We start from the raw sequence: 22998 nt of genomic DNA on the forward strand, positions 1-22998 counted from the left end.
GCCCTATCACACACCACTTCACCAGCCTATTCGAGTTTCTTATTTAATAACGAAGACCCAAACAATACGCAATTCAGTCCACTAAAAAAAGGCTGCCGGATCCCTGCTTTGATGGCCAACATTCCCACACATGCTATCTAAGAAAAAGAACTCGCAGGGCTGAACTTACTGTAATCCTGATCCCAGAGCAATAGCTACAATGTTCAGGGATGAAATGAAACCCCTATAACACACTGCAGACATTCCAGTTCAACATTTCACAGGAATGAGCCTTTATCCTGCGAACACAACAGCCTGTTACCGCACGGCAGATAAGGAGGCTCCTGTCAGCACTTTGAGTTTCAGGGCTAAGTCTGCACTTTCAAAACCTGCGACTAGAAGGGTAAAGGTCATATTTACTGTACTTGCAAGAGATAAAAATCAACGGCTAAACACTCGGGGGTCTGTGGCAGAAGGGTTTTTGACATATAACTGACCAGGAATTCACATAAACAAAGGAAATGGAGTTCTCAAAAAAAGAAAGGACCAATTTCTCCATTGAGAAGCATTGTCTAGCACACAAGTAACAAGCAAAGCTTGACATTTTAGTAGGGAAAGGGCTGTTTCTAAACGCAATAAAGTTCTTTTCTGACAGTTGATAATCAATATCCAAATGCCAAGAGCTAAGCGATGAGCCATAATAAAAGTTTTAAGTGTACATGAAACTAAATTACTTTCTGGTTAAAACCAATTTACATGGTACCAGAAATAACCCTTTAAAGCTGAAGATCTACATTTGGTGAGGCTAAAACTAGGTCAGATGCTGAGCAGTGTAAAAAGAGAGAAAAAGTGAGAAGTGCCTACCTTTGTACCAACTGTTATATCTTGGACAATGCTGTAGAAAAAAGAAAGAAAAGGATTAAAAAAGTTAGATAGGTTTGCCACAAATATCCAGTATAGTTTACAGTAGTAAGAAAAAAAGCAAGTCAAAGTGCACAGTTGTCTTTGCAAGTGAGCCAAGGACAGTTTATACAAAGAAAAATTATGAGATGGTGATGGAGACCCAAGACCCAGCAGTGCCAGAGAACCACAGCTCTTCATTCCACCAGCAGAGCCTGCAAAGGACCGCGGGTACCAAACCCGCACGACACAGCCTCAGAAAAACTGTATTGTCCCTAACACAGATCTGAAGGAAAAAAGCTCCTAAACTCTGCCATATCTGCTTGAACCTCCTCTAATGAGACTTGCTGATTAACTAGCACGAAAAACCGCATTAGCTGTACCTCAAGCGACTCACACTAGTTCCTGCGAGCATTATTACCACAACGCACATCTACTAGATTGACTTTTAATTGATGGGATCAGAATGGGTTGTCCACAGCTTGGCACGTTGTACCCGGGGCATCATCCGAGTGTCACAGCACCTGCACGTTACTCATGTTGGGAAGCGCTCGGGGCAGTCTGAGGATTTCCAGTACAACCCTGCGCTGAAGACTCTATCTTTTTATGAACTCCAAACTACTGTAAAACAGTGTCAACCTGAAAGCAGAAATGATCGTTTTAGTCTGTCACATCCACAGCACTGTGGATAAAGATCCAGGAGCAGCTGACAGAGCTGCAGCAGCTTCCAGGAAACACGGCAGTGAAGCAGAAGGCAGGGCGGTCATCTCCAACACAGCAACACGACATCTGAAGCACTCAAGAACATTGCACAAAGTGATTTAATGCCAGAGAACTCACAGTTACTACTTCTCCCTTCCCTACCCTCCTGCAACAACCCAGACCGTTTTTGCGGAACTGAACGCCGCTCGATCTTACTAAGCCCTGGGTGTTTCAGCGGCTCCACAAAGCAGCTGTAACACGAGCAGCAGCCAGCTCAGCTCCTCAGGCTTCCTCTTCCCAACCACCCTGCCATGTCATCATAACCCAGCAGTTTCCAGCTGGAGCTGCAGCCCAGCGGCGGCTGCCGGGCAGCCACGCCATCACTGCTTTTCTTCACGCAATTGCCGCTTTTCTCCACGCCATCGCCGCTTTTTTCTCCACACGAGCTCCTCGAGGAAGGTTCTGCGATCCCTGGGCTCAGGGCACCACACAGATGGTTCTGCGGCACTTTGACAGCCAGCGGTAATGAACTAATTAAACCCATCTGCACATAGCAGCTTAAAGATTCATTACAGTTCTAGCAGAATTGCTAACTATTCTACAAGTACGCATTTCTTCCGTTGAAATACAGATGTCGACCCAGCGATTTGCATAACCTTAAAAAAATTATTTCCAGCAACACATAATAAGAACAGGGAATCTCCCAAGTTTCTCAAACTCTTCAGCTCCCCCCAGTTCCTGTTCCTCCCAGGGCCTCACGCACAGGAAATGTTCGACATCAAGGAGCCTCATAGGGGAGAGGGTTTAAAATCATCCTGCTTTATGTGCCAAGAATTATCGAATATTGTTGTAATCTGCTTGATAGCAAGAACTTTTACTCAAGAACTGTGCAAGGTACTTACAGCTCACCTCCCCCCCCCCCACCCCCAATAAATCATCATATCTTCAGATTCACTCTCTTGTCCTGTGTTAACCTTAAGGAGGGGATTAAACTTCTCTCATTTCCAAAAGAAGAGGTGATGAAGCCTTTCATAAGAATCAGCTTTTACACGGAGCGGGATCATTCCTACAGGATAAGGAGGAAAATTAAGCAGCACCAGTAAAACCTCTCGGTCATTTTCCAAAGCAGGGTTTCCCATATGAAGTCCTTGCGTGTTTTAACAAAGCAACCGATTCAAAGGGGATCGCTCGTGTGGCGTTGGGAGGGGACGCGGGAGCCGGGGCCAGGGCGGCCGCTCACTGCCAGCTCGGCAAAACCCAAAAACCACGGGCAGAAGCAGCTTTCCAAGTTTCAACAGGGTAAACAGATCACGTACCAAAATCTTCAAAAGGTAAGATGTACACGTTACGCTAAAATTTCTACAGTAACACAACTATTTGAACATCCCTAGTAAGTCAGCTTTCCTAGGAACTACAGTGCAGACAGCTGATAACAAACTGATTTTTGACATTAGAATGGATGATCTCACATGCTGAAGATTTTTTTTTTTTTATTTTAATATCATTCAACATGATGAGCAACTTGTTAAAGGACCCAGAGAAACCCAAACTGCATTCTGGACCATAAAACTGAATTATAAGACAAAAGACTTCTTTTTTTTAGATGAAAACAACCCGGAGACTCCACTTTTTCAGTGTGTAAAAAACCCAGCCATGTGACTACGCCTAATTCTCACCAGACTGGTGTTCCGAGGCAGGGAGGCACTAATTTGGGCTTAAGGCTCTGCGAAAACAAACTGCTTATTCAGAGGCCTTCAGAAGCATTTTAACTACTGCGCTCTAGAAGAAACAAAAATCAGATGGGTAAAAAGATGCACTGTGCGAGATGAGAAATGGGGAGAGGTCCCTTCTGACAGAGCTGCCTTGGTGAAAGTTTTAAAGCAAACGCCTCTAAAGCGAGACGAGGTGGCGATTACCGAGCAACCGGCGCTGCCCGGGATGGGAGAGTCGGGCTGTAGAAAAACCCTCGAGTCAGCGGCGGAGGGAAGTTTGATCCGCAGGAGTTCGGAGCCGGACAAGGGGGAGCGGAGGGACCGCGCAGCCCCCGCGGGGCTCAGGTGACGGGGCACCGGGAACCGGCTGCTGGCGCGGAACGTGTGCGGATGGGCGACCCGCTCACAAAGAGACCCCCCCCCGCCCCACCCCACCCCCGGGAGCGCCAGACAATAGGAGCGAGGCCCGGCCGTGAATCAGCTGCGGCCCCGGGCGCGCCCCCCCCGCCAGGTGCGCTGCTCTCGGCCCCCCCGCGCTCCTCCCCCGCCGCCGCACGGCCGGGCCCCTCTGAGGCGTGTCCGCCCCCCCCCCCCCCCCCCCCCACCCCCGGTGAGGACGGGGCGGCCGGAGCGGGACTCCCCGGCACCGAGCGGCGGGGCGCGAGCACGCGGCGGGAGCGCGCGCGGGGGACGCTCAGCACGAGGCGCCGCGTCGGGGCGGCGGCCGCAGAGCAACGGCCGCCCCCGGGCCCGCTCCCGCTCCCCCCCACGGCGAGGGGCTCCGGGAGGGCGGCCCGCGCAAGAGAACCCCCTCCCGCACCGCCGGCCGCCACCCCCTCCCCTTCCCGCCTCGGCTCCGCCGGGCGGCCCAGCCGCACCCTCAGCGCCCCCCCACCCCCCCCCCGCCTCAGGTAACGCCCCAGCCCCCGGCGCGGGTCGCGAACCTCGGCCGCTTTCTCCCCCTCCTCCGCATCCCGGGAAGGGTCTGGCGACGCTGCTCCCCGGCCCCCAGCACGGCGCCGCCCGTGCCGAGGCCCTGGCCGGCGGGGACTCACCCGTCCATTGCACACGGAGGAGACCCGTCGGGAACGGAGTGGAGGCGCCGGAATAGCAGGAACGAACCCAACCGCTCCGTGTTATAGACTCACAAAATGGCGGCGCCCCCCGGCCCGCCTCACCCGCGCCAACGCCCCATTGGCTATTGGAGATGTCATCTTGATGGGATGGGCGGGGACAGCCCGCCTCCGAGGGTTGGCGCCCTGGCGCCCGTCGCGAAGCCTATTGGCTGCAAACGGGATGAGGGGCGGGGCGGAGCGCCGTTGCGCGGCGCGATTCGGTAGGTGACGGGAGGAGGCTGGGAGGAGCCATCTTGAGAGCGGGAAGGATGCCGAAATGCCACACGGATCCACCATCTTGATTGGGGGCAGGGCATGAGATAACCGCATTGGGCGCCATCTTAAATACGGGCAAAGGCCCTAGTGTGCACATTGTGTTGCCACCCGCAGCGCGGGCTGGGGGCTGCGGGTGCGGCCCCACCGCCGCCGCCATGTTGGCTACGGGCAGGGAAGGCGCGCGCTGGGGGCCGTTGCCATCTCGAGTAAGGGAGAGAGGGCGCCTCGCCGGAATTAGCTTAATTATTTAGCACTGCCAGCCTGGAGACTTCTCGTGGCGCTAGGCAGCACTTAGAAGTTTTATTTAAGGTACAGGATAAAGTCTGTGTAATTGCAGCTAGTGTGTGAAGGATAAAGATTCCTCAGTGTGAGACAGAACTTGTGAGGTAAGACCAACACCCTCCTGCTCTGCTCCGGCATCACGATCAGATTTTACCTCAGTTACAGTCCTGACACCGTTTGTTGACCAAACCAGCTGTTTGTCCAGGCAGGTGGACCTCAGTGGTTAATTAGATAAGCTTGTTTCACTCTTAATTCTCGTCATTGCCTGTAGGTTTTCTGCAGAGGTTGAGGTAAAATCCACAGATTTCCTCTCTTTGGGCATTTTCCAACGTGTAAAAAGATTTCCTTTCCAGGTGCTGGGCCGTCCGCAGTAACTTTGCGGACGCTCCTGCCCCACGGACACCGCCCTGCAGAGCCCTTCGCTGCCACACAACACCGCCGTCTCTGTTTAAACATAGACAATATTTGCTCACTGGGAATTCAACGAGCAATTACTCATTTTCTTTGCCTCGCTTTGTCATAACCCGATCTGTTGACTGCAGCACAAGAATTAATTGTCCCAGACCTCGCTACAAGTCCCTTGTGATCGAATATCAAATGTCCAGTCCACATTGATCTTGCCTTCATTAGCTGCAACCCTGTTTTGAGAGTTTCTAGGCAACGTAATACTGGTCTTGCTGCAGAAAGGATTCTTCGTACCTCACCAGCACACCCACTTGTGACATTTTTGTGAACAAATCTGTATAATTCTGCCAACCTGCCTCTATTGTAAACAGCAAAGCGCTAAGATAGATCAGTGCTGCAGATGGAAGCACCTGGGCTGTAACTCAGCAGTGCCGGGTACATTTGTGAAGGTTCAGGAAAAGACTTTTAAAACGTAGTGCAAATGAGATTTGGAGTCTTATCCTTGGGCAGTGTTTCTGCTTAATGTTGGGTAACTTCTACAAGTACAGGCATGCATTTCACGTTCCCATTTCTTTCTGGAGCGTACACTAGGCACATGAATATGGAAAAAAAGGTGAAGCCATCTATTATTTTCTCCCCCACTGTGTTTGTGTGGGTTGTTGGGCTCCCTGTTTGAGCAGTGAGGTTTAAAATGGAGAAAAGTGTGTTCTCACCTCTCCCTACAGGCGACTAAAGGTCCCGTCTGAATCCACAGGTAGCGCATATGAAAGGCTCAGCTTGTGCCACTGATAAGAGATTTACTACCGAGATGAGGGGTAGAATGGGAAAATGATGGGATTATGGGATCCACTTCAGAGCTGCTGGGACCCAGAGAGATAAAGTGATTTAATCAAAGCAGAGCGGGAATTTAACTCCGTTCTCACAAGCCACAATGTGCCTTCTTGAGCTGTGCTGGTTTTCAGCTGTATTTCCCATGGAGGAGTTTCACTTCATCTTCCCTTCAGAATCATGTTTTATATACTGGGAGTAAGAAATCCCTCCATGGTAGAGGCTGGTGTAGAGGCAGAATCACTCCTTTCTTTTTAATATGGGATGTTTCAGCCCACTTGTAAAGAAGCCTAAAGAAAGTTGCCCCGACCATGGCGAAAATACTTTGAAAAGAATTATCAATACCAGCTACTGATCACTAGAAAGAACAATATCTGATTTGCTGGTGACTGTTGACATTAGTTTATTGCCTGTTCAGATATCCCAGCTGCTTTGCAGATAACTTTGGCAAAGCAAACACAGGTGGATGTCATCAAAGAATTATTACTTTTTAAAGACCTCTCCTGTGCAATTGTGGTCTAACTTAAAAGACTCTTTTAAGGTCCGTGCAAGCTCACTCAGATTTTCAACAGTTCTAGCAGAAACACGGGTTATGCAACATCTTAACAGACATTCTCTTGTAATATCAACAGAATTTTGTAGATAGCATCTTTTTGAGTACTGTGGTAGCAAACTCACTAATGATACTATTGGGTATTGCATAGTCTTTCTCCGGGCCAAACAGGAAAATGCATTTAAGAACAAAATTATACTTTATAAACAAAACAAAATAACCCCACACAACAGCTGGGAGAAAGACCCGCCTCTCTAGATATTTTTGTTTGTTTGGGAGAAGAAACCCACATGAAAATGGCCCTGTTTAAAATAAAAAAGAGAGAGGGAGAAGGGAAAAATATGAATCGACTTCTTTTGCACAATCCAGCAAACTGGTCCCACCCTCCGGCTCCGGTTACTCACTGGAGGCCTTGGCAGGACACACCCGGGCTTTTCTCTTTTTAAGCCCTTCCTGCCTATGTTATCTCTTCGCATTTAATTTGCCACGCAGGGAAGAAAAACCCTCAGAAACAAAAAAGGCCCTTTTCCTGCCTTTTTTCCTTTGTATTTTAAAATTAGCTCCGAGCCCGCGCTGCTTTGCAAACTAGGAAAGTTTGTTATTTTCCTCTTCTTCCTCATCCACCCGATGTTTTCTATCGGTGACTTGAAAACAAGAAGCCTCCTAAAAGATGGTCTGTGTGAAGAGCCCAAACCACTGTGCGTGTGGAATATCCTAGATACTGGTTTTACTGGCCGTTGTTGTTTTCCTGCCGTTCCCTCCCACACCAGAAACTCGTCCCTATCGGACTTTGCCACCGGGACAGTCCCAGAGAAACTTGCGGGGGCGGGAGGTGTTTCGAATACTTTTGCTTGTTTTTGTCGCTTTTATTGATTTTAACCCCTTTTCAACTAACAGCGCCGTTTTGTTTAATAGAGGATTTGCAGCTTTAGCTGCATCTCAGGATGCCAGAACATTCTTTTGTGCACCATCCGTGGTGCCACATCACAGCTCTGGAAATGGTTGGTGAGCAGAGTCAGGGCTGCGTTGGCCAGGCCAAGGAAAAGGTGGTGGAAAGGGAAGGGAAAGGAAGGTTGGGGTGCGGGAGAGCTGGTTCTGGTGGCCCCAGCGCTTGGGAAAAGGTCATTTCTTAACAGCAATGTGGCTTTACGAGCAGTAAATATCCTCAGTAAGGGCAGTGTTTTTTCCACCGATCCTAAGAGTTTGGCGGCACAAAGTACTATCAAAAAGTGCACCGATTGATGAATAAATTGGTTGGGAGTTGAGCTGAAAGTACTGTCAGTATTAACCAGAGGTAGATGTTTCTAGCGAGTCCCCTCAGTGGGTTTTTAGAGCTGTGCCCCACAGCCTCCCTCCCAGGACCAAAGTTCAAACGCACTTTGCGAGCCACTGGATCTGCACTTGGAACTTTTATTGCTGTTGCCATTGCACATTCTGATTTCACCTTTTAGCACACTGCTAAACTTTATCTACAGGTATGTTTTTGTGCCGCAAGTAGTTATAGCAACTTAAAACTTCAAGCATAATCGCAAGAGCTTACATTTTATGTTTCTTCTTTGGAATCTGTGACAGAAATGAGAGAGTTCTCTGTGTGCGTGGCTGTTTTTATCAGTCCCGTTGCTGCAGAAGTTCCCTGTCTGCCGCTCCTCGCAGTGCTGCTGGGTGACTCATTTCCTGCAGGGATGAACCAGCCATTTCCTGGCTATTCAGCACTGCACTCTTTATTTTTTTGCTCCCAGTCCGTGTTGGAGTGGTGGGGATTAATGTACAGTTTGATTAGACCCCCAGCAACCGACAGCAGAACTGCAACTCTTCCCTGCGGCCGGCGCGGAGAACGAACCATCCACATGTGTCACTTGGGGATGGTGGCTCATCCCGTGGGCACTGGGACATGAATTACAGCCACACAGAGTTTACAGTGCCACCCAGTTCTTCTCTTAATTCAACCCACTTCAGCCCGTCATAAATGGAATGTTGAAACAGCACCGTAGGGCAAATATACTGATCTTACAACACATATCTAAGCTCAGAAATTTTGAATTATAAGTGCTACCACGATTGCATATTGGCATTTGAGAAATGTAGGTAATACCCACGTTGGTTTTTTGTGTTAGACATAGGTTACGTGAAGACCGGGTTGGTTTTGGTATCGATTCCAGCCCTTTCCTCCAACCTGTGTTTCCGATTTTCTGGGCGCTGTTTATTCATACTTTACATTATGATTCTAACTGTGGGCAGCTCGCTTCAGCACTGCCACCGAGTTGAAAGATTGGCCATTGTCGTGCCGGCCTGAGGTATCACAACTCTTTTGAGCAGCTTTTTACTGCTATTTTAAAAATTATCCTTTTAATCTTATTTCCCATCATTTCATTGGAATATTTCAATTCACCGGCCTGTCACCCGTCTGTAACGTTTGGGAAGAACCCCCCACAACAGGGCTGCTGCCTCTGGAGACTGAATGTAGCACACGCCTGGGGATGGTCACTGAATAATTTATACGCTGAATGGTTTATTCATGCCCCGAGGCCGGTTACCTCCTCTGTGACTTTCCATTCTCTCAAACAGAACCGAGTTCCTGCTCATCTGTGCCACGCAGGAGCATCAGAAACCCTCCCCGTGGTGTCCCCAGACATCTCTGCACCACAGCACAGGGCAACTCTTGCCATTCCAGCGCCATCCCGAGCACCCCAACACACAAACTGAAACGCAGGTACATTTTTTTTGCAAACTCTTTGGAAAGGGAGGTGGACGAGCAAGCTCGTTAAGCTCTTTTCCACACGTAAAGTGAGATGCTGCAGTCAGGGCGCAGGGTGTTCTGAGCATGGAAACCAGCCAAACAGGCCATGACTCCGTCATTTGATACCCTAGAGCCGATCTCATTCTCCACAAGAAATTTCAGTTCTATTTTCCATTGTAAAGTTAGAGATTCTGAGACAATTGATAGAAACGTAGCAAGATTGTTTCCTACCCCTTCAGGAAACATTGCAGGAAAGCCTGGACAAAGAGCAGCAGTTCGGAGTAATCTCCTTCCCGTCTATCAAAAAATAGGCCTTTAGTGGAGGTTTGTAACACGAGGCTGAGGTGAAGATTTTGCAAGACATTCAAATTCCGTTTGAAAAGTATGAAGATGGTTCTGTGCTTCAGGCCAGTCTCCAGCCCCACCAGCAGCACTACCCCGAGCCATGAAATGCTATGAAGTCCTAATTGTTTATCCTGTAATCCCGACTTCTTTTGTCCTTGGAACAGGCTCTACATCAGCATAATTAAAAATGTCAAACATGCTTGAGAAACTCTCCAAGTTGCTAAAAATGCCTGTGAGTTTCCTCCCCACAGCCGCGCTCCATCTTTCCCTCGCTCTGGCCTCAGCTCTGCAGAGGGGTCTGTTTCCAGCCCTTCAGCATAGTTTGCATTCCACTGCCAAGAATGAACATTATTTATACAAACAACCCTCCTTACAAGCACATCTCTCCCTGCTGTCCTAGGGCAGGGAAATAAACAGCATTTCTGTCTCTTCTGGAGCTGCAGTCCTACATTTCTTTTTTCTTTAGTCAGGGGCATTTTTTGCAATGAAAGATTAGTGCGGTTCAGTCGCTTTCCCGTGCCACAGATCTGCTCAGAAAGGGACTGGAATGCTCTTTCATTTCCTTACAATGATTTTATTTTATGACGCTCTAATGATGGTGCTGGTTTCCTGATGAACCCCTGGCGGGGGAAGGGGGGGGTTCACAAGCAGCTTTGCAGAGGTCTGGCTCAGCGAGACCCTCGAGGGCTCTGTCCCGGAGCCTCCACCGTAACCTGCCTTTCCAAAGCTCGTTATCAGGCTGTTGCGTTACACTAATTTCCCCAGCAGTGCAGCTGCCGTGGTAGGAGAGCTCAGCGGTAAATGAAACGGCGGGTGCCAGGTGAGCAGCACAGACCAGACTGGGGAGACTGGGGGGCCTGGAGCTCGTGCATTATTTCTGAGGCTGCTCCGTTGCTCACCTGGCAGGCTGAAATCCAACCGCATCACCTCTGGCCTCTGTCGGCAGGTTGGCTCCCGTTGCATCTGCCATTTCAATGGATATTCCACAGATGCTGGCTGACTCCAGACAGAGTCTGAGCACAGTTCGTTTGAATGAAAAAAGGGGCCCTAAAAGAGAGACGTACACACACAGAGCATCTAGAAATTGTCCGTGAGGTGTGGGTGGCTGTGAGATACTCCCTTTTACTGTAAGCACAGTGCATTTTGCTGCGTGCAAGCCAGCTTCCATTCTCAGCTGATAGAATTGTTTGTAGCTAACAGTAATATTTAGACTGATCATGTTTACAATTAGCTCCACCAGTGAATAAGATAAAGTGGTTTTGTTTGGAACTCTAACTTGCATTTCTCACGCAACCTTCTAAGAAACGAAGCCTTTTAGCAGTTTCTATAGGATCCAGAGGAATACTTTTAAAAACAATTAACAGCAAGGTGACATTTGAGAATCTAGTCCCAACACTGTCTTTTTAGGAAGAACACACAGCCAGCTTCTTGAACTAGATTGCCAAACCAAAGTCAATGAACTACTGCAAATGAATGAATTAGGAATTTTTAGTGAGTACTTCCCATGAATCATTACTGAATATTTTATGGGTCTTACTGCTTTCTTAGTAAGCATAAAATTGCGAAGTTTGCCAAAAGATATATTTACTTTGGCCTTGGGATAAGGTGTCAATCTTTTTCTTCTTTACTGTGATGCACAATGCAGGGCTGATGTCCTGTAAGAAAATCCCCATAATGTACCCGTCTATGTACTTGGGTCTAAATAAGTGTTTCTCTATTCAGGAAAAGCAGCATAACTATAATTAGGCCTTGCACTGATTAGCTCATACAGTAGCATCACAACTAATATGAAATTTCAGCAACATTTGAAGAGGTGTCCTGTTACCTAAAGGTATATGCACATACAGAGACATACATAAGTCCATATAGCACAACATCGGCCATGTATATTCCTCTGTATTTGAGTATGCAACACCCTGATTAGTGCAACAATTCCCCTGGAGATAAAGGAAAACCAACCCCAAAATGGCACGAAGTAGCACGAGGATAGAAATGCAGAGACACACCAGCTCTATTTTGGAACTGGCAAAATTGTGCTCGCTTTCCCCTTCCCAAAACCTTCTTTTTAATGTCATGCATGCAGTTTATAGGCACTTCAGCAGTGCAGCTGAATTACAGCCCTTGTTTCTACATCGATTCAAGAACAAAAATGTCCAGATCCATGTGAAGAAGCGAGCGCTGGACACACCACAGCGCTGTGTGCTGCCATGAGGCCCGCATTGTCATACAGGCTAATAAAGACATCATTTTCCCAGGGCTTCAGCTCTATTAAACACAAAGCTCCAAATGATTTCCTACTTGGATCAAAGATGTGTTTGTTCCAGTGCCACTTAAGTTTAAAAGGCAATACTGGGAATGAATGAAGTCTCCCCAGCGGCAGCTGCCGAGGTTCAATTGGTTTGGCAGTGCCGTAATTATGCAGCGGACGGTCTTGCGTTTGCGGGCCCGTATGTTCCTGAAGGGGTTATGCAACGGAACAGCCTTGCTCCCAAAGCTGAGGGGTTGTGCTTTTGTGGTGTGAAGACTTGCTTGTGCTTCAGATGGTGAAAATGTTAAGAAATCCAGCATCCTGTTTTGAGACTTAAAACCAGAGATGCTCTTACTTGATCAAACTAGATGGAAGGGTACGAGAAGCCTGCAGCCAGTCTCCTAGAGGGGCAGCTGGCCACGATCAGTGTAATTTCTGCATTTCCAGGTGTGCTCTGGACGTGAGCGCTGCCCTCAGCTCCCATCACCAGCAGCTCGGTTATTGTCACCCCTGGTGCTGGGGACAAAAGTGGCTCCTGTCCCACCAGCCACCCAACACTGCTCATCTCTGTTGGTTGGGATCTGGGTGCCAGTGGGAAGCGTCTGCTCACATTAAATAGCCATCCCCTGGTCTAGCAGGCACCACATTTTCTGTGGAACAGTCATGAGTGCGTAGTAAGAACTCTGGAGTATTAAATCAAGCGTTAAAAGAACATTAAGACATGAACCTGTAAAATGTGGAGTCAGGGAGAACTGAGAGCACTCGAGATCTCAGTTGCCAAAGGAACAAAAGGAACACAATATCCTTTAGAATGTTTAATATTTCATTTGGTAAGGTGCTGGGATACGAGGCAGTGAACGCAGAGGGCGGTGGCCGCGAGGGACTGAGCGGCTGTGCCCAAGCGCAGGGGCGCCAAAGGCCCCGTCTCCGCAGAGCCCTCCGGTTTCTGCACGCACATACCTTGTGTTTTCTAAACACCGTTCAATTCATCTGTGTCCTCGTTAAAAACAGAGCGTCTGCATTGTACAAAAGAAACTCCTGATGATGGGGCTGGTTAGAAAGGAAAGACCGAGCGGCACATCTCAGGTGCTGCAGATGTGTCACCGACTGACCCCCCACTACTCATGTACCATGGGCGCCTAAAGCCAGCAGGATTTTCATGAACTGAAACACTCTTGTTACAGAGCTACTTTTCATTCAGAGTGGCATCTTCAGCTGCATTTTCTTGCTCTAAGATCAGGGCAGAGAACCCACCGTTGGCTCAATCTGTGCTTGAACCCGTAGAGTGGGATGAGTTGTTTGCTCTTGCTGACACATCGGGAAGCATGTTATCACTGCTGCAGGATGAGGGTTGGCATCCTTTTATGAATACTATTTCTTTTCCAAATCAGCAGCTGGGTGTGCCAATACCGGGTTTTACTGCCTCTCCAAGAGGCGAGATGCCATCCATTTGTGGTATTTTTAAGCTGTGAGGCTCTCAGCTCCTCCTGAAGGCAGCACTCAAGAAGTGGGAGACAGAAACTGGGAGCTGCTGTTTCTTACTGCTGCCTCTCCAGAGGCCCTTGGCTTCTTGCTTCCATCCCATGCAAGGAATCTTCAGGGTGCTTTAAGATCACTTTCCTGAAGAACTAACCCCTTCTCTCTCGCTTCTTCCCCAGGCTCTCCTGTCCTCTCAGTGCCAGTGGCATTGCTGTCCTGCTGCAGGCTGCTCTGTTCCATGGGAGGCTTCCCAAAGCATCTTACGTGACCTTGGAGGAGGTAAGGGAGAGAGCAGCACTTCAAAACAGCGGTAGAAGTTTAAATAGGAGCAAAGGCTCCCGAATGTCCTGTCAGCATGGCCAGGTAGCATGACCTAATGAATTTCCCGGTGACAAAAAAGCTTGGGTGCCGTTCGGTCAGGTGTGTCTTGTGGGGGACAAGCGCCTTCCCTTTCCACGGGCACTGCACACTGGGTGTCCCTGCGCTCTCTCGTGCCAGCTGTGGGCATCTGCGTCCGCCCAAGAGACCCCAGCAGACACTGCCCAAAGTAACCCCACACAGAGGGAACTTTCCCTCTTCTGAAAGTTCCTTGTTTACCAGCCAAGTTATTTCTTCTACCCCCAGAAGCCATTTCCCATCACATCCTCAGCAAACCTTCGTAAACACTCAAGATGTAAAAATGAGAGCTCGCTCTTTGCCCGTTGCTAGTGAGAGCGACTTCTACATACACCCCCGCACTGAGTCACCACGGATTTGAAGTGCTTCTAAAAAGGTAAAATCCTCAAGCCTGGGAAGGAATCCAGGTATCAGTTGTTAAAATTGTTCTGTATTGTGAAAAAGTAGGTTACTAAGTCTCGCTGTGCACAATTATGTCTGATTACAAGTCACAGATTCACCACAAATGCTGTTCAATAACAAATTTCTACCACACTTCATCCCAGTGTGTTCTGAAGTACCACGTTACCCCTGGTTTGCGATGAGGAACGTGTGGTGAGGAACAGAAAGGGTGGTTTGGCTCAGATCAGACCAAGAGGGACGGATGCTGATGCACAGCTCCGTGTTTGAGTCCTCCAGCCTACAGCGCTGCTTATTTCATTTCAGTTTCGCAACCTCCCCACAGCAAACTCCCAAACAGGATGTTAACTTTTGCTATTTGATATATATATATATATAAATTCCATCAGCAGAACAGAAAACGAAAGAAGGAAAGACACAATAACAGCTTTATCGCCGCTCCAAGGACGGGGCGCAGAGGAGTTTCTGTACTTGGCTGCGGCAACGTTACCGGTCAGCATTTTTATGCTGTATTTTTAGCAGTAAGATAGTGAGTTTCCTATAAAGTTGCCATGTTGAGAGGTCAGTAAATCTATGTGGAGAGCTTTGTGCTAAATGTTTTGCTGTTTCGTTCCTCTGGTGCAAAGGTTCTTTGTCAGGAATGAGGAAGCGCACAGGACGGTGCCCTCGCCCGGCAATGCGGGAGGACCTTGACCCCCACGTTAACAGATATTTATTGATTCGCTTTATAACCGGCCCCGGTCCCGGGGACCGAGCACCCTCTGCCGGGCACTGGGGCCAGCTCATAGGAAACAGCAGACAAAAGAACCCAAGTTTTACATCATTTCTGAGCCTTGCAGTCCAGCTCCACGAAACCGTGAGGATTAAAAGTGATTTTTATAGTAGGTGATGATGTTATCCCGTGACTGCCGAAGCTTCTGCTTGATGAGAAATACCACAAATAGCGAGAGAAGCAATTAAAAGAGTAGCGAACGAACGCTCCTGCAAGTGCCTTCTTGCCAACAGACATCATCTGCCGTTAATTAAATGAAAGAAGATCATTTTAATACAAATGGCTGCTGGGGAACAAAGCGAGTTCCCACAGTCAGTTCTGTGCTGATACAACGATGTCCTCATCAGGACTGAAAGTAAAAAACCCCAGGAAAAGTAAAGCAGCCTGCATGTAGAATTGTGGAAAAGAAGAGCCCGCTCCCCCTGGCAGCGCTGCCCCCGAGGGCCAAGCAGCTCACAAGTGGCAGCGCTAACAGAGTCAATAAAACAATTATTAGTGACGCTGAAGCATTTTCTGCCCAAGTAACAGATTTGCTCTTCGCTAATTTCAGCCTTCTCACTTCTTCCTGGGGAAATAAAATATTAGGTCCTATTTATAGGAGTCCATGGGTTTAAATTAATTTTTTCCTTCTCTACAGCTGTTTTTAGTGGGTGATTGCTGTTTGTTGGACCGGGCAATCCTTTGCCAGCTGGCTGTGGCTTTTATTAGCTCTTTTAAGAAGACTCGACGTAGAGCTCGGTTGTGTTACAAGAACAGCAGCAGAGCCTCGAGAGGAGAGACAGTTGGGAGTGATGGAAAAAATGGTGTCTGATTCTTTGAACAACAAAGCTCTTGCTGACGGAACGCGGTGCTGGAGGCTCCCGTGGAACAGAGCTGGGTGTGCAGCCAGACCTGCCCTCCATCAGACCCACGGGGAGGATTGGCTGGGAGCATCTCTCAAAATGGAGGAAAGTCACCCTGGAGCGAGTACCAAATGTATCTTGGGAGTTGTATTTCTGCGAGCAGGGCAGGAGGACGCGGTGAAGCAGGAAAGGAGCTGAAGAGGTGCTGAGAAGGCTCTTGTACAGGGGAGGGGGAGGAGAGAAACAAACATCGCGGAGAACAGGAAAAACCATGTGCTGGGAAATGATTAATCCACCCCGAAGGCCCTTGCTAAGAAGTGGTGGGACAAGCTGGGTGATTTTTGGCAGCCTGTGCTGCGCTCCAGCTCCCGCCTTGCAGGCAGATGTGTTGCGGTCCAGCCTCATCTCACAGACACCGCGGCCATGCCCTTGGCGGCATCCCCGGCAGCTCTTTGCCAACACAGCCCCGGGCGGGGTGTTTTGAGGCTGCCCTTGTCCCTCCACCTCCAATAAGTGTTTCTGGGGAGCGGGAGCGCACAACCCGTGCTGAGGGAAGGGGCAGGAATCAAGTTGAAGAACTGCTGTTCTGTATCCTGTTGTTTTCCTACTGGGATTGTTCCAGTTTCCTGTGCTGTCTTATCTGGAGCTGGAAAGCCAAAGCTCATATTTACTTGCTTTGTGTGTTCCTGGGGTTTATAACCTGCCAAATAACCTTTATAAGTCTTAAGAGCAACATAACTGGGGCTGTTCCAGGGTGGAGGGACAGGAACAAGGTGGTTAAAGGGCTTTCGATGCCTATACAATTAGGTTCTTTATTTAGTGATCCTGCTTGTGGAAGCCTGTGTGTGTCAGAGGGTTTCACAGACCCTTCAGCACAGCAGAAAGCTGCAGAATCCACTGAAAGGTAAAGAGAGGAGATCGTTTTTTTAAGCTTTTTTCCTCTAACGAACATGAATTCACTTAACTATAGGTTATATTAGCGCACGAAATTCACAACGTGTTAAAAAAATTCAAACACACGCTGTGCAGCTTTGGAATGTCCTGTTTTTCTGCACAGAGGTGTGGGTCCTGCATACAGTGTCCGTTATCAGATGGGAGACTCTCCTGGAAAGATAATTAAAGCACCGCGTCGCTCACGGCCGTGCAGATACCCAACCAAACATCAGGTTTCAAGGCAAAACTCAAACCCTCAAACTCCAACACCAGAGCGTCCCCCACGGGGATCCTGGGTTTGTTGGAAGCAGGTAAAAATTGTGGCAGTGATCAAGATGGATTTGTATTAATTGGAGAGACGTCAGTTCTGCCTTTGTGGGTAAATAATATTTCATGTAACTGTGAATTCAGATCCGTTTTTGCTCAGCAGTTTCTTTGGAGGTGTAAACGAGAGCAGGAGTGGGCTGGAGGAGCAGCCTAGATTACCAGAGCCTGGCTTTGGAACTAAGTATCAAGAGAAAAAAGGCTTTTATTTTTCAAAGAGATCAGGAAAAGGAAGACATGTGCTTGGAGATAAGGAGAGATAAAAGCATTCCATGTACAGACGCCCGTGATCGAAATCAAGATGTTCATCTGCCAAGTCAGTCATTTCACGGCCTGATGACCAGGCAGAGCTTCCGCTCCCGCTGCCTTTTCCCACACAGCCTGTGAGCACCAGCTCGCGGGCACAAAAGTTCCTTGAGTTTGTCCAGGCTGCTCAGCCCTTTAGGGAGGAATTAACTTGAAGATCAAGCTCTCCCCTGAGTTCCCATTTTGGTTTCTGGGGCACAGAATTCCCCCTCCTCGCGGGGTTTGCAGAGCCATCTGAGCAGAGCACCAGGAAGCCACATCACTTTTAGGCCAGAGCTGCTCAAAAAACCCATTTAGACAAGATTCCTGCACCCAGGGTTTTCAGTCTGGAATATTTTCCCCTCGCTAAATGCAAAGCTTTTAATTAATAAATAGCCTAAGATGCCTGGAGCAAAGGCAGCCGCTGTGCGTGCCCGCGGTACCAGTCGCAGCATCACGAGGCTTCTCGGCTCCTTCACGATCTGGATGTTGACAGCCACTTATGGTGGTGACTTTGTAGGCTCCTACATAGAACGTCTCAAATCAGATGGAAGAATTTCAGATTTAGTCTCTAGTAAATATGAGCTGCACTTGCAAATAGTTCTTTAGTTAAGAAACTTCCTCTTCTTTTTACTGTTTGAAAAGTCAGATTGAGTCAAAATCTGAACAAGCTTCACTATTTCTGGTACTTCTGTTTCCACAGTAGCACTTTTTTTTGATTGAGTGTTGAAAAATGTTGTTACATCTGCTAGCCAGATATTTTACATTTATATATATATATGTATACACACACACAGACACGTGTATGATGGTTATTTTAGGTTCTGAGAGAGAAAGAAAATATTGAGCCACTTCTTCACCTGAGAGGAGGCTCAGTGAGCTAGAAACCAGCAACATGGTGAGTATTTTTTATAGCATAAATAATACCATAGAAAATTGTTTCTAACAGAATTAATGACAGCATTAAAATATTTTTTAAAACATGTCTTAGATATGTGGATGCAAGGTCTGTTTTTTCGTTTCTGAAAAGCATCCCACAACTTCATATATCGAATTTCTCTCTGATGCAAGTGGTGGGACCCTTTGGATGGACAAAGGAAGCGGGAACCCTGTTGGCCATAGGGAGGTGGGAGCCCAGCAGCCGATTCCTGACACTTCCCCTCGCTGTTTTCCGTCAGTGAGGACAGAATCGGCCACGGGCACTGTTAGAAGAACCCTGCGGTGCAATTACCTCTATTGAGTTGGGGCCTGCAGCAGTCCCCGGGACAGCTGTTTTGTCCACAGCCTCTTTCACTGAAGTCGTCCCCAATGCATTTTTACAGAGCAAGAGCGTCGGTGACGGCGGGAGCGACGACACCAGGTCCCTCTGCGCAGATCTCTCCAAGCTGGTGACCTGGGCGCACAGTCACGGGACCATCTGCAATCAAATCCCAGTCTTGGAAACGGTGCAGAATGCGGGTTGTCCCAGCAAAGAGAATTCCGTGCTGTGGATGTGTGGGGTCGGACACGCGTATCACTGGCAGTGCGAACAATTATGCCTCAGAAGCAGGGAAGTGTATGAAGCTGTAGAAAAGAGGAAAAGGTCAGTATTTTCTGAGGCTCCGTCAAGGGAAGCTAATTTAGATGAAAAGAGGTTCAGGATGACCCCGTCTTTCGAGAGGGACAAAGCAGATGCTGTTAGCACAGGATCGTGTAGCAGATCTCCAGGGGTCACTCAGCAGAAAGGCAGCAGAGTCTACATAATACATGATGAACCACCGTCCAGAGAAAATAGAAAGAATAGCAAATCCACTCAATCATGCTTTGCAGAGGAGCGGCATTTGTCTGTATCTGGCGGTGAAGTCAACACTGAGGGACGTAAGGTGAAGCTAGAAAGCAACAAAGATATACAAATCATCGCTGATGAAGAACAGGGAGTATCAGATGAAAGTGACGATGGAGAGAGAATCAAACAGGATATTCTGTCAGAATCACCGATTAAAGGTGTGACTGCTGAGATAGATTGGCAAATGCATCGCAGTCAGAAGGTGGCGTTTAACAAGCAAACAGCCACCCAAGCATCGTGCTGTGCCCCCATGGGGGTCCTGGTGGCCCCTGGCAGGGATCAGGAGCACCCGAGGCTGGTTCCTCCGAATCCTGAAACTTCTAGAGCAAGAAATTCCTCTGGGTCAGCAAAACTGAAAGAGCGTGTCAAAGCTGTTCCTGTCTGCAACACTGAAGCAAAGACCCAACTTGAGCCGCCTGTCTCTGTGACATTCTTTGAGTTTGAAGCCACAGTGGACATCCAGCAGCAACTCCAGCTCAGCTCTCCCAAGCATGGGACACCTGGTGTGGGTGTGAGGGGGAACGTCACCGAAAACCTCATTGGAGGGAGCGAACCGTCGGGCTCTGAGCACACAGCCCATCCTGCAGCCTCATGGAGCTCAGAACAGCCACCTGCAGCGTCAAAGAGTAAGAGTTTTATTCCTGGTGGGGCTTGGGGGTGCATTCTGTTATTCGCTTTGCCAAAATATTAAAGGAGGGTGAATTCATATAGCTGCCAAAATCTATATTGTGGCATCTATGTAGATGCCTCTGACTTGGGGCAACCTGTTTGTTCTAAAAGGGATTGAAAAGGTTCCTACCTTGAGCAATCCGCGCGTCAGCGCCCTTCTCCCAGGCACCCAAGCGTGTACTTACTAGGGAACTCTCAAAGCCACAGTTAAGCCATGCACAGAGCATATTTTAAATGATTCCGTATCATAAGATAATAACTGTGTACAACATCACTCGGTGCAAGAAGGGAATCTCTACATGTTGGCTCTAGAACCCTTTTTAAGCTACCCCTCGTCAGCCCTGGAAGAGTCACAGGTGAGCAGATGGAGCTTTTCAGCAATCCAAAGAACTAATTTCTCATGCTATGTTGAACTAGGTAGATGTGGTATTGCCATAGCAACTTGAGAGAGAACCCAACTGGAATCCTGGCAATCCTTGTTTTTGAATACACTTTTACTCATCTTTTTGTTCTTCCTTACTATCCACCCCTGATTTTTGGTTAATGTTTTTGTTTCACAGCAAGAGCTCTCTTGAAATGTGTTTGCATAATGCGTTGTACAACACTTCGAATGTATCAAATGCTCCTTGGAAGTTCTTGCTGTGCACAAAGCTCTGTCTTATCTTTCAGATATGATGAAGAAGTTGAAGAGAAAGAGAAACCGTAGTGCTGGCGATATAAAAACCTTCAAGGACTGGCTGGTTTTGCACTACCCTTCTGAGACGCGCGAGATCTATAAGCTGCCACCTGAAGACCTCGATAATTACCTGGCCTTGTTCTACACTTCTGCAAAGAGACAGAACGGCACAGATTTTTCCCCCAGTTCCTTGCACTTCCTTCAGAGCAGCATCGAGAGATACCTCAAGGATCACAACTACGAGTACAGCGTGATTAAAGGGTGGGAATTCAGGGCATCTCAGGAAGCCCTAAAACTAAAGCATCAGCACTTGTCTCAAAAGGAGAAAGAGGAAGAGTGGAGCACTCTGGAGAACCTGACAGATGAAGATGTGGAAAGTCTTCGGAAGCAGGGACTTTTAAGTAAGATGCACCCTCAGGGCTTTTTACACCTCATGTTCACAACGATCATCAGGGGGTTTGGGGCAAGTACCCACACTCAGAGCCAAAATCTGTACTGGGGCCAGCTGGTGCTGAAGAAGGAGGGGGAGCTGGAGTACCTGGAGTGGAGGAATGACCTGAGCGCGGAGGCGAACCCGGGGCGGCGTCTCCTCGCCAGGCCAGACAGCGCGGGGGACTGTCCGGTCGCGGACTACAAGGAGTACGCCAAGCGGAGGCCACAGGACATGCTCCACGACTACGACCCGCTCTACCTGGCTCCCAGGCCCCTCTGCAGCTTCTGCGACCAGATCTGGTACTGCAGGAAGTCACTGACGAGAGCCAAAGTGGAGAAGATCTTGAAAGTTATTATCCAGCAAGTGAAAGGACCTGTGAAGAAGTCCAATAAATAAAGGCATCTATTTAGTTACTGCCACTTTTTGATAGGAGTGTGTTTCCAAGTTGGCTTTGAAAGGTTTCAGTGGCAATATTTAGTGTAGGTTGAAGAGAACATCTTCTCTTCGTTTCACCTTAGAGCACCAACATCTACACATTTGCATCCCCTTCGTGTTCAGATGAAGGGAAGAACTCCCATTGTTCTTTCTATTTATGGAATTGATAGTTCAGCAAGTTAAATAAATACAAGAATCTTGGGTTTCACATTTGTATACCAAGTTAATATTCTCCTGTGTTATTAGTGCCATGATAAAGCAGGTAACGTTAACATGGAGAGGGCTCACGGCTGAGTAACCCGGTGACGTGGTTCAGCTGCGCTCATGGTTATGGGAGCCGACTCTTGGAAACAGCCTTTAGTCTCTAGTGTAAGCCCATCCTAAAGAAAGGACTAACACAGGAAACACCACATTTGCCAACTGTTAATCCACATCTCACGGGAACGCTTCTAACAAGGTTTATGTCATTTTTCTTGGTGAAAAATCTGTAGATTTAAGAAGTTAGGACTGCATTTCAAAAAGTTATTTAAAATGGTTTCGTGGTGTTTTCACCGGAGTGCTGAATATAATGACATAAATACACAGAGGCAACTTTCTTCAGCTGTTCAGGTACCATTCAGTCAGCATGTTGTCTTACAGCCCAGGCGAGTTGTTGGGCTGACCTGTTGACATGACCTAATAAAGGCCGGTTTTGCTCAGTCCTGTTTGTCTGGCGTGTTTGTTTTGCAGGGCTGGAGCTGGTAACGGTTCCTGAAGCACCAGCGCGTTCGCCTTGTGCCGAGGTTCCTCCTGCCCGTTACCGACCCCATGGAGCGTTCAGGCTGTTCCAACTCCCACCCAGCCTGTGCTCATGGTTAGTTAACAAGGTCCTTGTGGCCAAACCCTTCACCAGAACCAGTCCCACCCAAGCCACGTTTAATACCACCAAATAACTTATAGATGTTTAAAGAGCCATAAAAAAAGATACAAACTCACTTGATCAGACACTCACAGGGTGTGCTCAGCTTCGCCAGCACTGATCAACACAGACAAGACCATCACAAAGACACCCACCAGGTCGGGCTTTTCTCACCTATTTAGGCCACACCTGGGCGGAGCCCCGGGCGGGGCTGAGGTCACTGGGATCACTGGGCTGAGCCCCGGGCGGGGCTGGGATCACTGGGATCAGCCCCGAGCAGGGCTGGGATCACTGAGCTCTCTGGGATCAGCCCTGAGCAGGGCTGGGATCACTGGGATCAGCCCCGGGCGGGGCTGGGATCACTGGGATCAGCCCCGAGCAGGGCTGGGATCACTGAGCTCTCTGGGATCGGACCCGAGCAGGGCTGGGATCACTGGGATCAGCCCCGAGCAGGGCTGGGATCACTGAGCTCTCTGGGATCAGACCCGAGCAGGGCTGGGATCACTGGGATCGGCCCCGAGCGGGGCTGGGATCACTGGGATCGTCCCCG

General features: G+C 48.5%; 2 protein-coding genes across 15 annotated transcripts in view; one reads left to right on the forward strand and one right to left on the reverse strand.

The window, feature by feature from the left end:
* The window catches only part of PTBP1 (polypyrimidine tract binding protein 1), a 24720-nt gene extending 20205 nt beyond the window's left edge, over window positions 1–4515 (reverse strand). For 2 of the 8 annotated variants that reach the window (XM_065042113.1, XM_065042112.1), the window contains exons 1-2: window positions 4349–4515; window positions 844–874 (exon numbers count right to left, since the gene is read on the reverse strand). In XM_065042113.1, coding sequence (XP_064898185.1) covers window positions 844–874; window positions 4349–4356 — 39 coding nt within the window. In that variant the 5' untranslated portion in view covers window positions 4357–4515. Of the gene's footprint in view, window positions 1–843; window positions 875–4237 lie in introns of all 8 variants that reach the window. The other 6 variants (XM_065042111.1, XM_065042110.1, XM_065042114.1 and 3 more) reach the window with 6 other exon arrangements.
* LOC110363843 (uncharacterized) lies at window positions 2506–22248 on the forward strand. Of its 7 annotated transcripts, XM_065042102.1 has the most exons (7): window positions 4499–5070; window positions 9318–9462; window positions 13741–13840; window positions 14186–14333; window positions 18334–18410; window positions 18835–19963; window positions 20676–22248. In XM_065042102.1, the coding sequence occupies exons 5-7, from the start codon at window positions 18408–18410 to the stop codon at window positions 21509–21511; spliced, it is 1968 nt and encodes a 655-aa protein (XP_064898174.1). In that variant the 5' UTR covers window positions 4499–5070; window positions 9318–9462; window positions 13741–13840; window positions 14186–14333; window positions 18334–18407; the 3' UTR covers window positions 21512–22248. The 7 variants fall into 7 exon arrangements, with proteins under 7 accessions (XP_064898178.1, XP_064898180.1, XP_064898174.1 ...); XM_065042106.1 differs by lacking the exons at window positions 4499–5070; window positions 9318–9462 and adding an exon at window positions 2506–3638; XM_065042103.1 differs by lacking the exon at window positions 14186–14333.
* Window positions 22249–22998: the final 750 nt, after the last annotated feature.

The sequence above is a fragment of the Columba livia genome, chromosome 27, assembly GCF_036013475.1.
Source record: "Columba livia isolate bColLiv1 breed racing homer chromosome 27, bColLiv1.pat.W.v2, whole genome shotgun sequence".
Taxonomy (NCBI): Eukaryota; Metazoa; Chordata; class Aves; order Columbiformes; family Columbidae; genus Columba; species Columba livia.